The 18,277-nt window shown below is 35.7% G+C and overlaps 1 protein-coding gene across 2 annotated transcripts in view; it reads left to right on the top strand.

Moving 5' to 3' along the window:
- The window catches only part of LOC111047395 (thioredoxin domain-containing protein 11), a 51,916-nt gene extending 34,415 nt beyond the window's left edge, over positions 1 to 17,501 (top strand). For both annotated transcript variants that reach the window (XM_039434870.1, XM_039434871.1), the window contains 6 exons: positions 5,353 to 5,440; positions 7,051 to 7,312; positions 8,235 to 8,529; positions 10,446 to 10,682; positions 15,297 to 15,632; positions 17,025 to 17,501. In XM_039434870.1, coding sequence (XP_039290804.1) covers positions 5,353 to 5,440; positions 7,051 to 7,312; positions 8,235 to 8,529; positions 10,446 to 10,682; positions 15,297 to 15,632; positions 17,025 to 17,345 — 1,539 coding nt within the window. In that variant the 3' untranslated portion in view covers positions 17,346 to 17,501. The remainder of the gene's footprint in view (positions 1 to 5,352; positions 5,441 to 7,050; positions 7,313 to 8,234; positions 8,530 to 10,445; positions 10,683 to 15,296; positions 15,633 to 17,024) is intronic.
- The last annotated feature ends 776 nt before the right edge of the window (positions 17,502 to 18,277 follow it).

An 18,277-nucleotide genomic window follows, 5' to 3' on the forward strand; every position in this document is an offset into this window, starting at 1 on the left:
TATAAATAGAATATTTTAGGTTCTGGTCCAGAGACCAATTCATAATGAGAATATTTTAGGTTCTGGTCCAGAAACCATTTCATAAAGAGAACCTTTTTGGTTCTGGTTCGGAGACCAAATCATGAAGAGAACCTATCAGGTTATGGTCCAGAGACCAATCATAAAGAGAACCTTTTAGGTTCTGGTCCAGAGACCATTTATTAATAGAATATTTTAGGTTCTGGTCCAGAAACCATTTCATAAAGAGAACCTTTCAGGTTCTGGTCAGAGACCAATTCATGGAGAGAACCTTCAAGGTTTTAGTCAAAAGACCAATTCATAAAGAGAAACTTTTTGGTTCTGGTCCAGAGACCAATTCATAAAGAGAACCTTTCAGGTTCTGGTCCAGAGAACAATTCATAAAGAGAACCTTTTAGGTTCTTGTCCAGAGACCCATTCATTAAGAGAACCTTTTGGGTTCTGGTTCAGAGACAAATTTATAAATAGAATATTTTAGGTTCTGGTCCAGAGACCAATTCATAATGAGAATATTTTAGGTTCTGTTCCAGAAACCATTTCATAAAGAGAACCTTCTTGGTTCTGGTTCGGAGACCAATTCATGAAGAGAACTTTCTAGGTTTTGGTCTAGAGATCAATTCTTAAAGAGAACCTTTTAGGTTCTGGTCTAGAGACCAATTCATAAAGAGAATTTTTTAGGGTCCGGTCCAGAGACAAATTCATAAAGAGAACCTATCAGGTTCTGGTCTAGAGACCAATTCATAAAGAGAATTTTTCAGGTTCTGGTCCAGATTCCAATTCATGAAGAAAACCTTTCAGATTCTGGTCCAGAGACCAATTTATTAATAGAATATTTCAGGTTTGGTCCAGAGACCAATTCATAAAGAGAATATTTCGGGTTCTGGTCCAGAGACCAATTCATGAAGAGAAACTTTTAGGTTCTGGTACAGAGACCAATTCATAAAGAGAACCTTCCAGGTTCTAGTCCAGAGACCCATTCATTAAGAGAACCTTTCGGGTTCTGGTCCAGAGACCAATTCATAATGAGAATATTTTAGGTTCTGGTCCAGAAACCATTTCATAAAGAGAACCTTTCAGGTTCTGGTCCAGAGACCAATTAATGGAGAGGACCTTAAAGTTTTTAGTCAAAAGACCAATTCATAAAGAGAATTTGGTTCTGGTCCAGAGACCAATTCATTAAGAGAACCTTTTGGGTTCTGGTTCAGAGACAAATTTATAAATAGAATATTTTAGGTTCTGGTCCAGAGACCCATTCATTAAGAGAACCTTTTGGGTTCTGGTCCAGAGACCAATTCATAAAGAAAATTTTTTAGGGTCTGGTCCAGAGACCAATTCATGAAGAGAACTTTCTAGGTTTTGGTCCAGAGACCAATTTATTAATAGAATATTTCAGGTTTGGTCCAGAGACCAATTCATAAAGTGAATATTTCGGGTTCTGGTCCAGAGACTAATTTATAAAGAGAACTTTTAGGTTCTGGTACAGAGACCAATTCATAAGAGAACCTTCTAGGTTCTGGTCCAGAGACAAATTCATAAAGAGAACCTTTTGGGTTCTGGTCCAGAGACCTATTCATAATGAGAATATTTTAGGTTCTGGTCCAGAAACCATTTCATAAAGAGAACCTTTCAGGTTCTGGTCCAGAGACCAATTCATGGAGAGAACTTTCAAGGTTTTAGTCAAGAGACCAATTCATAAAGAGAACCTTTTAGGTTCTGGTCTAGAGACCATTTCATAAAGAGAACCTTTCAGGTACTTTTCCTGAGACCAATTCGTGAAGAGAACCTTTCAGGTTCTGGTCCAGAGACCAATTAATAAAGAAAACCTTTACGGTTCTTGACCAGAACCATTTCATAAAAATAACCTTTCAAGTTCTGGTCCAGAGACCAGATAATAAAGAGAAATTTTTAGTTTCTGGTCCAGAGACAGATAATAAAGAGAACCTATTAGGTTCTGGTCCAGAGACCAATTCATAAAAAGAACCTTTTATGTTCTTGTCCAGAACCATTTCATAAAAAAAACCTTTCAAGTTCTGGTCCAGAGACCAGATAATAAAGAGAAATTTTTAGTTTCTGGTCCAGAGACCAATTCATGAAGAGAACCTTTTAGATTCTGGTCCAGAGACCAATTCATAAAGAGAACCTTTTAGGTTCTTGTCCAGAGACCCATTCATTAAGAGAACCATTTTGTTTCTGGTTCAGAGACCAATATATAAATAGAATATTTTAGGTACTGGTCCAGAGTCCAATTCATAATGAGAATATTTTAGGTTCTGGTCCAGAAACCATTTCATAAAGAGAACCTTTTTGGTTCTGGTTCAGAGACCAATTCATGAAGAGAACTTTCTAGGTTTTGGTCTAGAGACCAATTCTTAAAGCGAACCTTTTAGGTTCTGATCTAGCGACCAATTCATAAAGAGATTTTTTTAGGGTCTGGTCCAGAGACCAATTCATAAAGAGAACCTTTCAGGTTCTGGTCTAGAGACCAATTCATAAAGAGAATTTTTTAGGTTCTGGTCCAGATTCCAATTCATGAAGAGAACCTTTCAGATTCTGGTCCAGAGACCAATCTATTAATAGAATATTTTAGGTTTGGACCAGAGACCAATTCATAAAGAGAATATTTCGGGTTCTGGTCCAGAGACAAATTCATAAAAAGAACTTTTAGGTTCTGGTACAGAGACCATTCATGAAGAGAACCTTCCAGGTTCTAGTCCAGAGACCCATTCATTAAGAGAACCTTTTGGGTTCTGGTACAGAGACCTATTCATAATGAGAATATTTTAGTTTCTGGGCCAGAAACCATTTCATAAAGAGAACCTTTCAGGTTCTGGTACAGAGACCAATTCATGAAGAAAACCTTCTAGGTACTGGTCCAGAGACCAATTCATAAAGAGAACCGTTAAGGTTCTTGTCCAGAACCATTTCATAAAAATAACCTTTCAAGTTCTGGTCCAGAGACAGATAATAAAGAGAACCTTTTAGGTTCTGGTCCAGAGACCAATTCATAAAAAGAACCTTTTATGTTCTTGTCCAGAACCATTTCATAAAAATAACCTTTCAAGATCTGGTCCAGAGACCAGATAATAAAGAGAAATTCTTAGGTTCTGGTCCAGAGACCAATTCTTGAAGAGAACATCCTAGGTTCTGGTCCAGAGACCAATTCATAAAGAGAACCTTTTAGGTTCTGGTCCAGAGACCAATTTATTAATAGAATATTTTAGGTTTGTCCAGAGATCAATTCATAATGAGAATATTCCGGGTTCTGGTTCAGAGACCAAATCATAAAAAGAAACTTTTAGGTTCTGGTACAGAGACCAATTCATAAAGAGAACCTTCCAGGTTCCAGTCCAGAGACCCATTCATTAAGATATCCATCAAGGTTCTGGTGCAGAAAATATTCTTTAAAGAGAACCTTTTTGGTTCTGGTCCAGAGACAAATTTATAAAGAGAACCTTTTAGGTTCTGGTCCATAGACTTATTCATTAAGAGAACCTTTCAGGTTCTGGTCCAGAGACCAATTCATGAAGAGAACCTTTCAGGTTCTTTTCCAGAGCCCAATTCATGAAGAGAACCTCTTAGGTTCTGGCCAAGAGAGTTATTCATAAAGAGAACCTTTTAGGTTCTGGTCCAGAGACCAATTCATAAAGAGAACATTTCAGGTTCTTGTCCAGAAACCATTTCATAAAATGAACTTTTTAGGTTCTGGTCCAGAGACCAATTCATAAAGTGAACCTTTCAGGTTCTGTTCCAGAGACCAATTCATAAAGAGAACCTTTTAGGTTCTTGTCCAGAAACCATTTCATAAAGGGAACCTTTTAGGATCTGGTCTAGAGATCAATTCATGTAGAGAACCTTCTAGGTTTTGGTCTAGAGACCAATTCAGAAAGAGAACCTTTTAGGTTCTGGTCTAGATACCAATTCATACAGAGAACTTTTTAGTCCCTGGTCCAGAGACCAATTTATAAAGAGAACCTTTCAGGTTCTGGTCCAGAGACCAATTCATAAAGAGAACCTTCTAGGTTCTGGTCCAGAGACTAATTCATAAAGAGAACATTGTAGGTTCTTGTCCAGAGACCAATTCATAAATAGAACCTTTTAGGTTTTGGTCTAGAGACCAATTCATAAAGAGAACCTTTCAGGTTCTGGTTCAGAGACCATTCATAAAGAGAACCTTTTTGGTTCTGGTTCAGAGACCAATTCATGAAGAGAACTTTCTAGGTTTTGGTCTAGAGACCAATTCTTAAAGTGAACCTTTTAGGTTCTGATCTAGCGACCAATTCATAAAGAGATTTTTTTAGGGTCTGGTCCAGAGACCAATTCATAAAGAGAACCTTTCAGGTTCTGGTCTAGAGACCAATTCATAAAGAGAATTTTTTAGGTTCTGGTCCAGATTCCAATTCATGAAGAGACGCTTTTAGGTTCTGGTACAGAGACCAATTCATAAAGAGAACCTTTAAGGTTCTGGGCCAGAGACCAATTCATAAAGAGATCCTTTCAGGTTCTGGTCTAGAGACCAATTCATAAAGAGGATTTTTTAGGGTCAGGTCCAGAGACCAATTCATAAAGAGAATTTTTTAGGGTGTGGTCCAGGGACCAATTCATTAAGAGAACCTTCCAGGTTCTGGTCCAGAGACCAATTTATTAATAGAATATTTCAGGTTTGGTCCAGAGACCAATTCATAAAGAGAATATTTTAGGTTCTGGTCCAGAGACCAATTCATAAAGAGAACCTTCAAGGTTCTGGTCCAGAGACCAATTCATAAAGATAACCTACTAGGTACTGGTCAAGAGAGTTATTCATAAAGAGAACCTTTCAAGTTTTGGTCCAGATACCAATTCATAAAGAGATCCTTTCACGTCTTTCGTATTGCATTGTTTTGACTAATTTTATCCTGTTGTAACTTCTGCCTAATAGCCCAGTCAATAAAGACATGATGTGCAACAAATTATACCACATTTTTGCAGGGTGTTAGTATACATAGTATTTAAATATCCTGGAACCGCAAAGTCCCCATCGTTCCCCCGCTTTAATCAACAATACCATGAAGATTCTCCCCTCAAGATTTCATGAATTTATCTCTTACCGAATTTGAAATAGTCCGTCTTCAAAATTTGAACTTTAGTAGCTTCAGATCTCAAGAAGTGATGATCGGATAGTATCCTCATAGCTAGCCAGGAGCTAGCTGGACGGTTAAGGTGAGCGAAGCTAGCTGGACGGATAAGATGAGCTAAGCTAGCCAGCCGGCTAGTTGCTAAATAAACTATAATCGACTCAATCCATTCAATTTGAAATTATTTAGGCCTGAGTAATAATAAATTATACTTATTTTTCAGATCAGGGAGATTGGTTTCGATTACTACAATTGTGATAATGATTCGGCTGTAATTGATTTTCGAAATTATTTTTCGGCTCATAGATTAGGTATGTATTCACGGTTTAAATGAGAAAATGATGTATATATCCACTGATGTATTATTTTCAAATTTATATTCTACCAGATTCTATATTTTCATGCAAATTTATTGTAAATTTGAATTCAAGTTATATACGTTCACTTGAATTAATTTATAGAGTGATGTTGCAATTTTTGTAATTATTTATATATTTCATTATCTTTTCTCAAGAAATTAGAAATAAAAATCGAATTGAATGTATCATCTTAAAATGAATGTGAATGACAGACAGACAGACAAAAGATATTTATAAAAAAATATCTTATGTACTCATTTTCAATATAAATCAACTCATGAATACACTAAGCCAAATAAATCTTTAGAAATCTGCATGGGCAAAAAATGCCTGTGCGCAAACCAGAGTTGCATATTAATAGTTTTACAGAGAGAAAGGAAACACTAATTTTGATGCATTCAGAATCTTATTGAATATTATTATTACCTTCAGTGAATAAATTATTGAATAGCTCAAAAAAAGAAGTTTAATAAGTGTAATGGTGTTAATAATTCACTAACAGTGTAGGTATTTTAATTTGTTGTGATGATGTTTTCTGCATTGGCCACTCCCAGCTGTATTAAAAGTTTCTTTAATTTCAATTTAAAGGATTTCGAGACGGCCTGAATTACTATCTGACGAGCCAAGTTACGATACAGAACATGAATAAATGAATATAATCTTGACAGGATAAAGAAAAAGTATAAACATTTATATAATAATTGTCCAATTAAACGGCATATCGTCTTCATTTTGACCTACATGTATGTTACTAAGAGGTGTTGCCTGGATTTAAGAATTTGCAAAATTGGATCTCACAAAACCTCCAAATAATAATTTTCTGACTGAGTAACTTTTCCTTTAATTTACAGTAATGATTCGTAAGGAAGAACAACTGTTAGAGACTTGCGTGAAGAGGATGAAAAGCTTAGTTATCGAAGCGGAAAACAGTGAAGATATGACCAGCATTCCTTTTCAAATAGTCGAGAATGTGTGGATCAATTCCAGTTCAAGCGCACAGAAGAATCGCAGAAAACATCGACCAACCACATTGAGTGAAACAACTGAAGGCTGGCTTTCGTTTATCACGTCTACCTGCAGTGTCGACGAAAATATGCCTAAATCAGCCAAAAAGTGAGGAAATGATGAATAATATATTTTTCTAGGAGAATTGCCTCACGTATTTTTGTGACATAAATCTACAAATTGTTATTTATCGAGCTTGGTTTTTATCAACCAAAGCAAATGTGGATATTTTGAGATTCACTTTGAACTGTCAGCTTTGGATGAATAAAAAGTTTCTTTAATTTCAATTTAAAGGATTTCGAGACGGCCTGAATTACTATCTGACGAGCCAAATTACGATACAGAACATGAATAAATGAATATAATCTTGACAGGATAAAGAAAAAGGATAAACATTTATATAATAATTGTCCAATTAAACGGCATATCGTCTTCATTTTGACCTACATGTATGTTACTAAGAGGTGTTGCCTGGATTTAAGAATTTGCAAAATTCGATCTCACAAAACCTCCAAATAATAATTTTCTGACTGAGTAACTTTTTCTTTAATTTACAGTAATGATTCGTAAGGAAGAACAACTGTTAGAGACTTGCGTGAAGAGGATGAAAAGCTTAGCTATCGAAGCGGAAAACAGTGAAGATATGACCAGCATTCCTTTTCAAATAGTCGAGAATGTGTGGATCAATTCCAGTTCAAGCGCACAGAAGAATCGCAGAAAACATCGACCAACCACATTGAGTGAAACAACTGAAGGCTGGCTTTCGTTTATCACGTCTACCTGCAGTGTCGACGAAAATATGCCTAAATCAGCCAAAAAGTGAGGAAATGATGAATAATATATTTTTCTAGGAGAATTGTCTCACGTATTTTTGTGACATAAATCTACAAATTGTTATTTATCGAGCTTGGTTTTTATCAACCAAAGCAAATGTGGATATTTTGAGATTCACTTTGAACTGTCAGCTTTGGATGAATAGAAAGTGTTAATTTCATTTATAAGGAATGCTGAATGTTTGAAGCGAATCTCACCATGACCGTGAAACGTTATCACAATTTTCTGATCGGAATATTTAAATAGTTGTTAATAGTAATATTAGTAGTTTTCTGTGGTGTTATTGCGTATAGTTTTCATAACGTTTCTTCTGATAGAAAACTTGGGAACCTTCAATTTTGAAATTGTTTTTTATAAAACATCTAAAGAGTTATCGTGATCGAAATATTGCATCAGTCCAAATTTAGAATAGTTTTTAAAAAATATAGAACACGACTCCAGTTTTCTGGATTTGGGAAAATTGGAATGGCTCAACATTTGAATATTTCCTTACTTGAGGGTGAGAGGAGTCTTGTGCGGAGCAGCCCAGCATAATCGAACGCTATTCCAATGTATTTAAAAATAATTTATATTTTACCTAACAGTTAAAATAGTAAAATTTTATTTAATAGAGTACATTCTTAAGCTAGATTCCCTCATCATATCAGTGCCAGTGAAAGTGAGAATATTATCTCCTTAAATTCTAATGAGGCTATTCATACTCGCTCGGCCGTGCTGAGTCCAAACATGGAAATTATATTTTCACTGTGACTGTCACTTTTACTGTCACTTTCACTTCCACTGTCACTATTATGTGCAAATCCATCTATATCGTGTTGACTGTAAATTGAAATAGTATAATAATTGATTGTAATAATGTGACGTTATTGAACTGTATGAATAATTAGTGTATTATTGCATTGTACTGGTGGTCGAGCCACCGAGACCATAGGTCGGCGACGTCGCTGATGGCCTGGTCGCTGCAGGAGAAGTGCAGTCGCTACATGAGAGCCGTATCGCTGGGTCTGCCGCCCCGGATTAGGAAAAGCGCGGCCTACGACAAAGTGCCTCACGATCAGCTGATGGGCCTCGCCTGCAAAACCAATCGCAGTTTGTCGTTGCTGGCTATGGACGCCAACATCTACCAGCACTTTGCCGACGGGCTCGGCATCGACCTCAACACCTACCCCCATCGCACTGCTGCTCTTATATTCAATGGACAAGTAATTTTCTTATTTATCCTATCAACTCTATTTTCACAAAATGTATGAGCGCATTAAATTGTCGGTCCCGTCTGAAGCATGACATTCGTAACGTTGACGGCTTACATTCAACGTTTACACGTCACCCTCTATTCTTGACGGCTTACACTAACTTTGTAACGTTAATGGCCTATTGACGGCTTACACTAACTTTGTAACGTTAATGGCCTATTAACGGCTTACACAAACTTTGTAACGTTAATGGCCTATTGACGGCTTACACAAACTTTGTAACGTTAATGGCCTATTGACGGCTTACACTAACTTTGTAACGTTAATGGCCTATTAACGCCTTACACTAACTTTGTAACGTTAATGGCCTATTGACGGCTTACATGATATTCAGGTGAGGTGGGACTTTCGCGCAAGGGATTCCCCACCAACAAATGCCATACGGGTTTACTTGTACTTTATTTTAAAAATTGTTTAACTTTGTCAAGGAATTATATCTTCATGCGATTGATTATAATTATTTTGATATTCATTTGTTTATTTACTTCAAATATAATTTGCAAATGATAAGTGTATCCAAATTGTTTTCATTAGGCTGTGCGCCTCGCTTTTGTAAACGTTTTTACTGGTAACATTTTTCAAAGTAATTTGATTTCGATTTGGATACTATCAATTTCCCGGAACCGATTGTAACATTAAATTGATTGAACAGTGGTATCCATCATTTGTAATAAATGATTGGTGACCTGTTTGGTAAGAGTAATAAAAGGGGGCGATCCACCAGTTCCCAGACGGGAACACTGTAAATTGTTGTTGCGTAGCATTTGATGGTAGAGCAAAGGCAGTTGGTTTTTTTATATTAACTAGATGTTTTTTTGGAATTTGAAAGAAAAACATTTTTTTTAAGGAGTCAGATTTATTTTATTTAAAAGAAGAATTTTCTGTTTGATTTAAATGTGAATTTTAACATATTTTGGTTTTATAAAATTAGTTATGCTACAACTATTCTAATACTGAACAATTAAGGAGGGTTATGAAATTTTGAGCATTTAATCAATTTAAAAAAAAATTAAAATAAACTTGTTGCCAATGATTTTTTAAAACGTTAGACAGAATTGTGTTGGACAGACTATTGTGTTTTTTATTTAAACAAGCTATTTGACAGTTCAAAAAACATTATTCATTTATAATTAATTTGGAATTTCTAAAATCAAAACAATATAGAAAAATAAATTGAATGTGGAACGATACCGTTATACAGTTGATGTCCATCCTAAGTTGCCATGGGGATGTCTAGCCACGGGGCAGCTCGGTCTGTTTCAGGAGGTAGGCGATCAAAAAGTGTGTAAAATTATTCAGAAGAAAAGTGGAAAGCTTTTTCCACTAGCTGGCTGGAGGGGAGACTAGAATGCTAGCCCCACTTCTACCTCTCCTCAGCGTTACTCTGTCAGCCAAAACTGTCTGATCAGCTTTTAGTTTTTGAAGTTGGAAAAAATTATTTCTCTTCTCAGGGAAGAAACTGATGTTTGGGGGTTTGTCAAACCTTCTGGTTCATGACACGATCATATTATGTCTGGGGGATATTTTTTTTTTTACTTTTTTGCGTTATGAACGCCTAAAGTTGAAATCCGGGGGGGGGGATTTTTATTCTCAAATTGGGAGCAAATAAATTCATTCATCAATCCCAAGACATTTGATTTCTCATAATATCAATTCTAGATGAGATTGATGTGTTTTTAGTCTCCTGTGTTGGTTTGATAAGTTAGAATCCTGTAGTGAGGTTCACTTCAAACTGTGAGTATTTGAAAGGAATGTTGCCAGTTGAAGTGGATCCCACCATAGTAGAAGTGTGTAAGTATAGTATAAGTATAAGTAGTATAATATGGGTTTTGAAATAATTTACGAGAAATGTGATGGCATTGCAGCAAGAGACCGTGCATCTTCTATCGAAACCGCTGACCAAGTCGAACCTGGCCAATTTCATAATAGACTTCACGGCCGGCAAGGCTGAGCGACACCTGCGGTCAGAGCCGCGCCGTTCGCAGCCGCCCAACCGCTACAAGCCGGGCCTCAGCAGCGACGCCAACAACCGAACCAGGTCCATCGCTCTGCTCGAACTCACTTCGAAAACATTCCAGGCAGTCGCCCTCAACGAGACCCAGGTACCTACAAATAAATTATTCATTCTCAAACTTTAATCATTTGCAATTTACGGCAAAGGAGTCATTCAGACCTCGTTCAAGCAATTAGGTCTGTTTCACACACATCGATTTTTATGTGTTACATAAATCGTCCTTAAGAAATATACCAGATTAAACGGAACTTGGGCACTGGGAAAATACATTAATATGAATTATTGTATTTATTGTTCCACAAAGCTACTTATTACTCACTAGAAGGTAACCTGTACTCTGAAAGGGCCTTATTAGAAACTTTACGTAAAAAATCTTCAAAAATTCAAAATTGGCCTATAACCATCCGCGGTAAATTAAGAAATTTATATATATGCGAAATTTCAAGATAATCAGTCCAGTAGTTGAGACGTGATGATGCGTCATTCGTGTATTTCCTATTCTGTCAAGCCAATCCTTTTCTTCATATCATTATAGATAATGCCTGACACTTTGTATTAATAGTGTAGCTAGCAACAACTATTCGGACATTAAGAAAGTAATCTGGATTACCATGTTTTCAATTTATTCATTTATGCGTTTATTTTTATTCATGATGGGTATCGATATATCGATGTTTTCTCAAAAACATTGGCGTTTCTCCCATCAATACAATTACTCTCCCCCATTCACAGACTTATAGTATTCTTGAGGAAATTCCACTCCATCTGTAAATAACATTAATTGTAAAGGTTTTATTATTAAAACACTTATTCATTTGTATTAGTTTATTAGACATACCGTAGTTATTACATCACAAGTTACAACGAACATGTACATCATTTATTAGCGTTGTTGTGCCGCGCATTCTGCCAATGCCTTCTGTATCATGAGCAATAACATTAATTGTAAAGGTTTTATTATTAAAACACTTATTCATTTGTATTAGTTTATTAGACATACCGTAGTTATTACATCACAAGTTACAACGAACATGTACATCATTTATTAGCGTTGTTGTGCCGCGCATTCTGCCAATGCCTTCTGTATCATGAGCATGACATTCATATATTACAGTATTCATATATTATATTATAAAATATGTGAAAAATTTCGCCATCAGAATGGGAAAGAACCACTGTTAAGTCATGATCAGGCAAAACGTCCCTGGGAAAGGATTTGTAGTGACATTTTTGATTATGGTGGTGAATCTTATTTGGTGGTTGTTGACTCATACTCACATTGGATTGAGATGGAAAGAATTAAGTCTAAAACTGCAGATTGTGTGATTCATTTTTTCAAGAAACTCTTTTCGTGCTATGGTATTCCTGATTTTGTTATGTCAGACAATGTTCCATTCAACAGTTATGTTTTTTAAAAGTTTGCTGATGAATACAAATTTGAGAGTATCACATCCATTCCTCACTACCCACAAAGTAACGGTAGGGCTGAGAAGGCTGTATCTATTTGTAAGAGCCTCCTCAGACGGTCGCAAGTTAGTGGAACTGATATAGAATTAATGTTGTTAGAATATAAGAATTCTGTACTGACAGGAACAAATAGTAGCCCTGCTCAGTTATTTCTGAACAGAAATTTGAAATCAAAGTTGCCTACATCAGATGAGTTTCTACATCCAAAGATTGTGGCAAAGAATTTTGAGAGTAATAATAAACAGTACTTTGATAGGACTGCTAATGAGTTAAATGATCTTCAGGTAGGAAATTATGTTTTATTTGATAAGAATCATAAATGGGTAGCAGGGAAAATTGTAGATAAACATGTGTCTCCAAGAAGCTATGTAATAATTGATGAGTTAGGAAAGAAATTTTGAAGGAATAGAAGAATGATTAGGAAAAGGTACAATGTACTAATGAGTAGATCTAATAATGATGATGATTATACTGAAGGATTATGTCCAGCACAAATAAATGATCCTGAAATTTCGATGCCCAATGATGAAGTTGTAGAAGACGTAGAGGTGAGGAGACCTCAAAGAATAAAGAGACGACCAGTATATCTTGATGATTATGTTTGAGTAGAAATATCCTACTTTGTATCTTAAATATTACTTGACTATTTACGATTTTTTATGTTTATTGTACTTTAATTGGTTCTTTTGAAATGTTGATTATGTTTACTATTGAAAATAGACTAAAGTGTTTCTTTGTAATTTTTATTCTTAAGAGGGGAGATGTAATATATGAATGTCATTCTAATGATACAGAAGGCATTGGCAGAATGCGCGGCACAACAACGCTAATAAATGATGTACATGTTCGTTGTAACTTGTGATGTATGTAATAACTACGGTATGTCTAATAAATTAATACAAATGAATAAGTGTTATAATAATAAAACCTTTACATTAATGTAATAATATATCATTTGAAATTAATTTATTGTATTAATAATTAAATTTATGTAATTGCACATATCTGTGTGACGCAATGTGGAAAAATAAATTGATATTTCTTAGTGCCTGATTAGACTGTTTTTCGTGGAACAACAATGCTATAAAAATAATTTGATTAAGTTTGTAGCGTGAATGTTGATGTTGTGGAACTTTTCCATAATTGAATAGACTTAAAATTTTGTCAAAAATTTACTTTAATTAAATAAAAGTTAATATTTTACAGGAGCATGCTTTCTTGTGTGTTCACACATCATCAGCTAATTTATGATTTTAATTTTAATTCCAATTTATATATTCTTAATTCTAACAGAATTATTAGAAATTATATGAATTGCAGGTTAGTTTCGTTTGATGTCTCCAATCTGTTCACAAGTGTACCCATACAGGAGAGTCTTCAACTTGCTAATGATATCAATGACAAAACTACAATGATGCTTTAAGACTGTGAAGAAGACAAAGAAGAACTGAAGACCTCACTTAAATTGTGCACAGAGCAGAATTTCTTTAAAAACAATAGTAAATTATACATTCAGAAAGAAGGCCTAGCAATGGGATCACTCCTCTCACCACTCCTTGCCGAAATATTCATGGACAATTTCGAGGAAAAACTCATGGAAACATCCAAATTCCAGAAAAACATCAAATATTGGTACATATATGTTGATAATATTTTTGTCTTTGGGAAGGCTCAACTAGACAACTGGATACTTTCTTCAATGAGCTCAACAATCTACATACAAACTTAAAATTCAAAAAAGAGGTAGAAGAAAATCATCATTTGAATTATCTAGACCTCATCATAATCACACAAGATCAAAAACACCACTTCAACATCTATAGTAAACCTACAATCACAGACTCCATAATACCCATGAACTCTTCCCATCCACATCAACATAAGTTAGCAGCATTCCACTCTCTTCTCAACAGACTGATTAGAATCCCAATGTCTACAGAAAACTACAACAAAAAACTTGGAACCATCTTAGAAATTGCAAAGAACAACGGCTACAAATCAGAAGTTATTTGGAACATTTTCAACAGGATAAAACAGAAGGAAGCCACCAGATTAGTTTATTCTCAAGAGGACAGGAATCAGACAGGCAGCTGGATCACCCTACCCTACATTGGAAGAATTTCCCAACAAGTGGGGAATGCAATCAAGAGAGAAGGACTGCAAGTTGCCTTCAAGTTAACTCCAATTCTTAATCAATTGATGAACTCCTCCAATGACCCCATAGCAAATCGGGAAAAAAGTGGAGTATATAAACTGAATTGTGCTGACTGTAATGCCTGTTACGTGGGCCAGACTGGTAGATCGTTCAACGCAAGAATTGCAGAGCATACCACAGCCTGGAAAACGGGTAGTATAAATTCAAATTTTGCAGACCATCTATTAGAGAATGGACACAGTTTTGACCCAAAAAACATTACTGACATACTGCACTTTTGTCCTAAAAGCAGGCTATTGAATAATTTTAGAAACATTAGAAATTCAAAAAATAGAAAAAGACAATTCAATAACAAGACTTAATGATCATATTAACATATTCCCCTGTAATATAAGTAGGTTAGTTCAAGACCATCTAGAATAAAGCAAACCAAACCTAGACATGTTGAAAGAATTTAGTTTATTGAACATTTAAGAGAAAATTTAGACTAGGTTGTAAACCCAATTCCAGTAGCTTTTTAGGATTCTTGACAAGTATTTCCAACAGTGATGATAGTATTTCACAATTTCTTCAATTTATTAGAAATTTCCACTCTGAAATCTTTTCAACTTAGATAACCTATTTTACTGCCGTACACCTATTGTTTTCATATGAAATATTCAAATAATTGTAATTTCAAATAATTTGTTGGAATTAAGAAAACTAGAATTAATAATTAGTTACAATGATCAAGTGGCTCTTGCTTTTCTTTTTGTTAGTTTAGGTATTTTTCATAAAAAGTAGGCCTAATTCATATAATTTATAATAATTTTGTTAGAATTAAGAATATATAAATTAGAATTAAAATTAAAAATAGAAATAATAATTAGTCAGAATGATCAAGTAGCTCTAGCTATTGTTTTTGTTAGGTTGGAATCTTTCTACTTCCCAACTGTACTGTAAAATACAGCTGATGATGTGTGAACACACACGAAAGCATGCTCCTGTAAAATATTAATTTTTATTTAATTAAAGAGGATTTTTGACAACATTTCAAGTCTATTCAAAAATAATTTGATTTGATATTTGGCGTGATTTCAGAACGTGGTGGTGCTGTACCACTCGCCGTACTGCGGGTTCTGCGCGAGCATTTCGCACGTGTACCTGACGGTGGCGAACCTGCTGCGTCGGCTGCCGACCGTGCAGTTCTGCCGCATCGACGGCGAAAGCAACGACCTTCCGTGGCAGTACACCGTGCACCACTACCCGAGCATCCTGCTGTTTCCGGCGGCGCCCCGCAAGGCGGACAGTCGTGTCTTCCCGCAGCGGGCGCCGATCACCGTCGACGCACTGGCGCAGTTTGTGCTCGCCAACCTCCCCCTCCATCTGCGGCTGCAGGGCGCCATCGACCTGTGTCAGCGCTGGGGATCCAAGCATGTCAGTTGCTATTGCCAACAACTAAATATAGACGTTCGCACATCTCAAATATAGAATCGATTATCACGGAAGGATAATGCTGGATTCAAGATTAATTTTACATCATATATTATCATACTACAGAAGCAATAGGCACATCTCTAGTATTATCTAGACTTATCATAGCGTCTGAACTACTAAACTGATCAACTTGCATAAACATTCTTAATTCACAGAGGATGGTTAGAGGCCTGTTTTTCGTAATCAATTAATTATAATCGTAATCGCCATTTCCATAATCAATTAATTATAATTTCAATATTAAAACAAAATTAGTCAATTTGTGATACAACGATTGTTTTATTAGGAGTAGTACACCCCACTGGGGCTTATGCCTAGGGTTGTTCACTTTTATTTCACATTATATTTTTTCTTTGTTATTTTGTAATTTGCTCGTTTGTGAAATAAATGAATTCATTGATTTACAAAGTTTATGTAAGATAAAAGACCAATCAAATCGTTTTTCTATTGCAAATTATTACAGTTGTTAATACTTTCAATATCAACATGGAAATATACATCTAAATTCAATCTATTTGTGCTTTAAGCAGACCATTGTGGAGCACGGGTTAAATGCTAGCACATATTTACTGTACCGGTCACTAACTCTGGTACTATGTGGGAATCATTATTGGGGAACCGTGCCTATTGCTTTTGTAGCATGAATTGGTGAATAAATGTCAGGTAGGCCTACTCAGCCCAGCCGAGCGATTAATAGTCCTACTAGAACTTATGGGAATAATATCATTGTAGCGGACATGTTCACTGATATGTGGGAATCCGCCGTAAGGCAGCAGTGCATGATTGAAATGTGCCCAAGAATGTAAGTATTATTCTATTAGTCATAGATGTTTGGTTATGCTCACTACTGGCTCTCTGCCCATCCCGATTGCTTGTATAAACGCCCAAACCCAGTTTCGACGGGGTTTAGGGCCTTCAGATGAAATGAGCATACGGATTCAAGGTTTGAACTGGAGTTTAAGCCATTGATGGGTTAGGCACAGTTTAAACCAAGCTGGTGCATATGGGCCTAAATGTTGTACTTTTCCCAGAGAATATGAGGAGTTATTTTTATCAATTTTTTTATCACCCAAAATAAACACAAAGTTGGTTTGTTCATTTGGGCATCGTCCAAATTGAAAAAATGTTACTTTTCATAAGTCAGTATTGATATTAGTATTTGTTAGCATACAAAATGAACAATCTATTTTGGTATTTAGAACAATTCTATAAATTGTGGTTATAGTATAATGTATTGTAGTATTTTATGTGATTATGGTACGCAATACATATTATCAAATTTATGTTATGCATACTCAATAAATCGACTAAATGAGTTTCGTTCATTTTCAGTACGTGAAAAAACAAGAGGACTGTCTGCTGGGAATCCGCCAGACTTGCCTCAACCTCATATCAAAAACGCTGAGTACCTACCGCTCGGTCTACAGGTCTAATCTATCCCGCAAGTACAAGCAGAAGACCTGCAAATGGCTGCTTAAACGACTGCGCTACTTGAAGGAAATACACCTCTACCTTGGCACCTCCAACCTTTCCAAAGCCAGAAACCTTGTCAAAGAGTTCCAAACTATATATGTCGACAACCCTGACATCCAAAAATCTGCTGACGATAAAACAAACTTACATCAAAGTACGTTTCTGAGAGACGAACTGTAAGCGATATTCGTTCTTATTTATTTTACAACTGTAAGTTGTATTTGTGTAAAAGTTTTTGTATGTGCAACTCCCGATTTAAATGTAAATATGTCAGCAATACCCTTTAATTTGTTGATGTTGTGTGAATAAAATGTTTAGGTGGTTTTAATAAGAAAATCGTCTATACCTTATTTCTGGTTTCCTTGAACCGGCAGAGTAGTTGACCAGTTGTGCGCATGCGCAGTAACAATCTTCTGGAACGAGATTGATCCACGATAACTGTGAACGAATCAAAAAACGATCCACGCGTGGATTGTGCTTGGCTGGATACAGCTTGCGGAGCAGCATTGCTAACAATGTTACAAAACTTCCTACGGCGTGGATGCACCTTGCGGCGGGCCTTAGTCAAGTCAAGAAAGGTTTTTAAGGGAAAAAAATTCGGAACTAGCCAATTTTACCCTCATTGATAACTATTATAAAGAAGATTCTCCGTCTGTTTGGAAAATTTTAATCTACAACAGCATCTAACCCACAAAGTAGAATTTTATTAAATTCGAATTGATTTGAGCTGGATTTGAAGAATATTTTTTAATTTGAAACACTCATTGACTGGACTAATTATTGCTATTTATAGTGTAGTAAATTTAATATTATAGTAGCTTTAGATGTAACTATTTTCGGTTACATATTCACTTAAAAATGTATCAACATTCTCATCAATCAACAAAAGAATTGAAACAAGAAGTAAGTATAAAGTAACCCCCTGTGGGTTGGAGGAGCTTTGAGTCGAACATCGTACTGTTGTTGATAACCAGAATACACCCACAGTATCCCTGCTTGTCTTAGGAGGCGACTAAGAGGGACCCCCCTTTCCAAAGCCCTTCTTCTCCTTCTTAATATGATTTGCAACTTTTCATTTCTAGAATGGCACTTTTTTCCATGGACTTAGCTTT

This window comes from Nilaparvata lugens, chromosome 8 (assembly GCF_014356525.2).
Source record: "Nilaparvata lugens isolate BPH chromosome 8, ASM1435652v1, whole genome shotgun sequence".
NCBI lineage: Eukaryota > Metazoa > Arthropoda > Insecta > Hemiptera > Delphacidae > Nilaparvata > Nilaparvata lugens.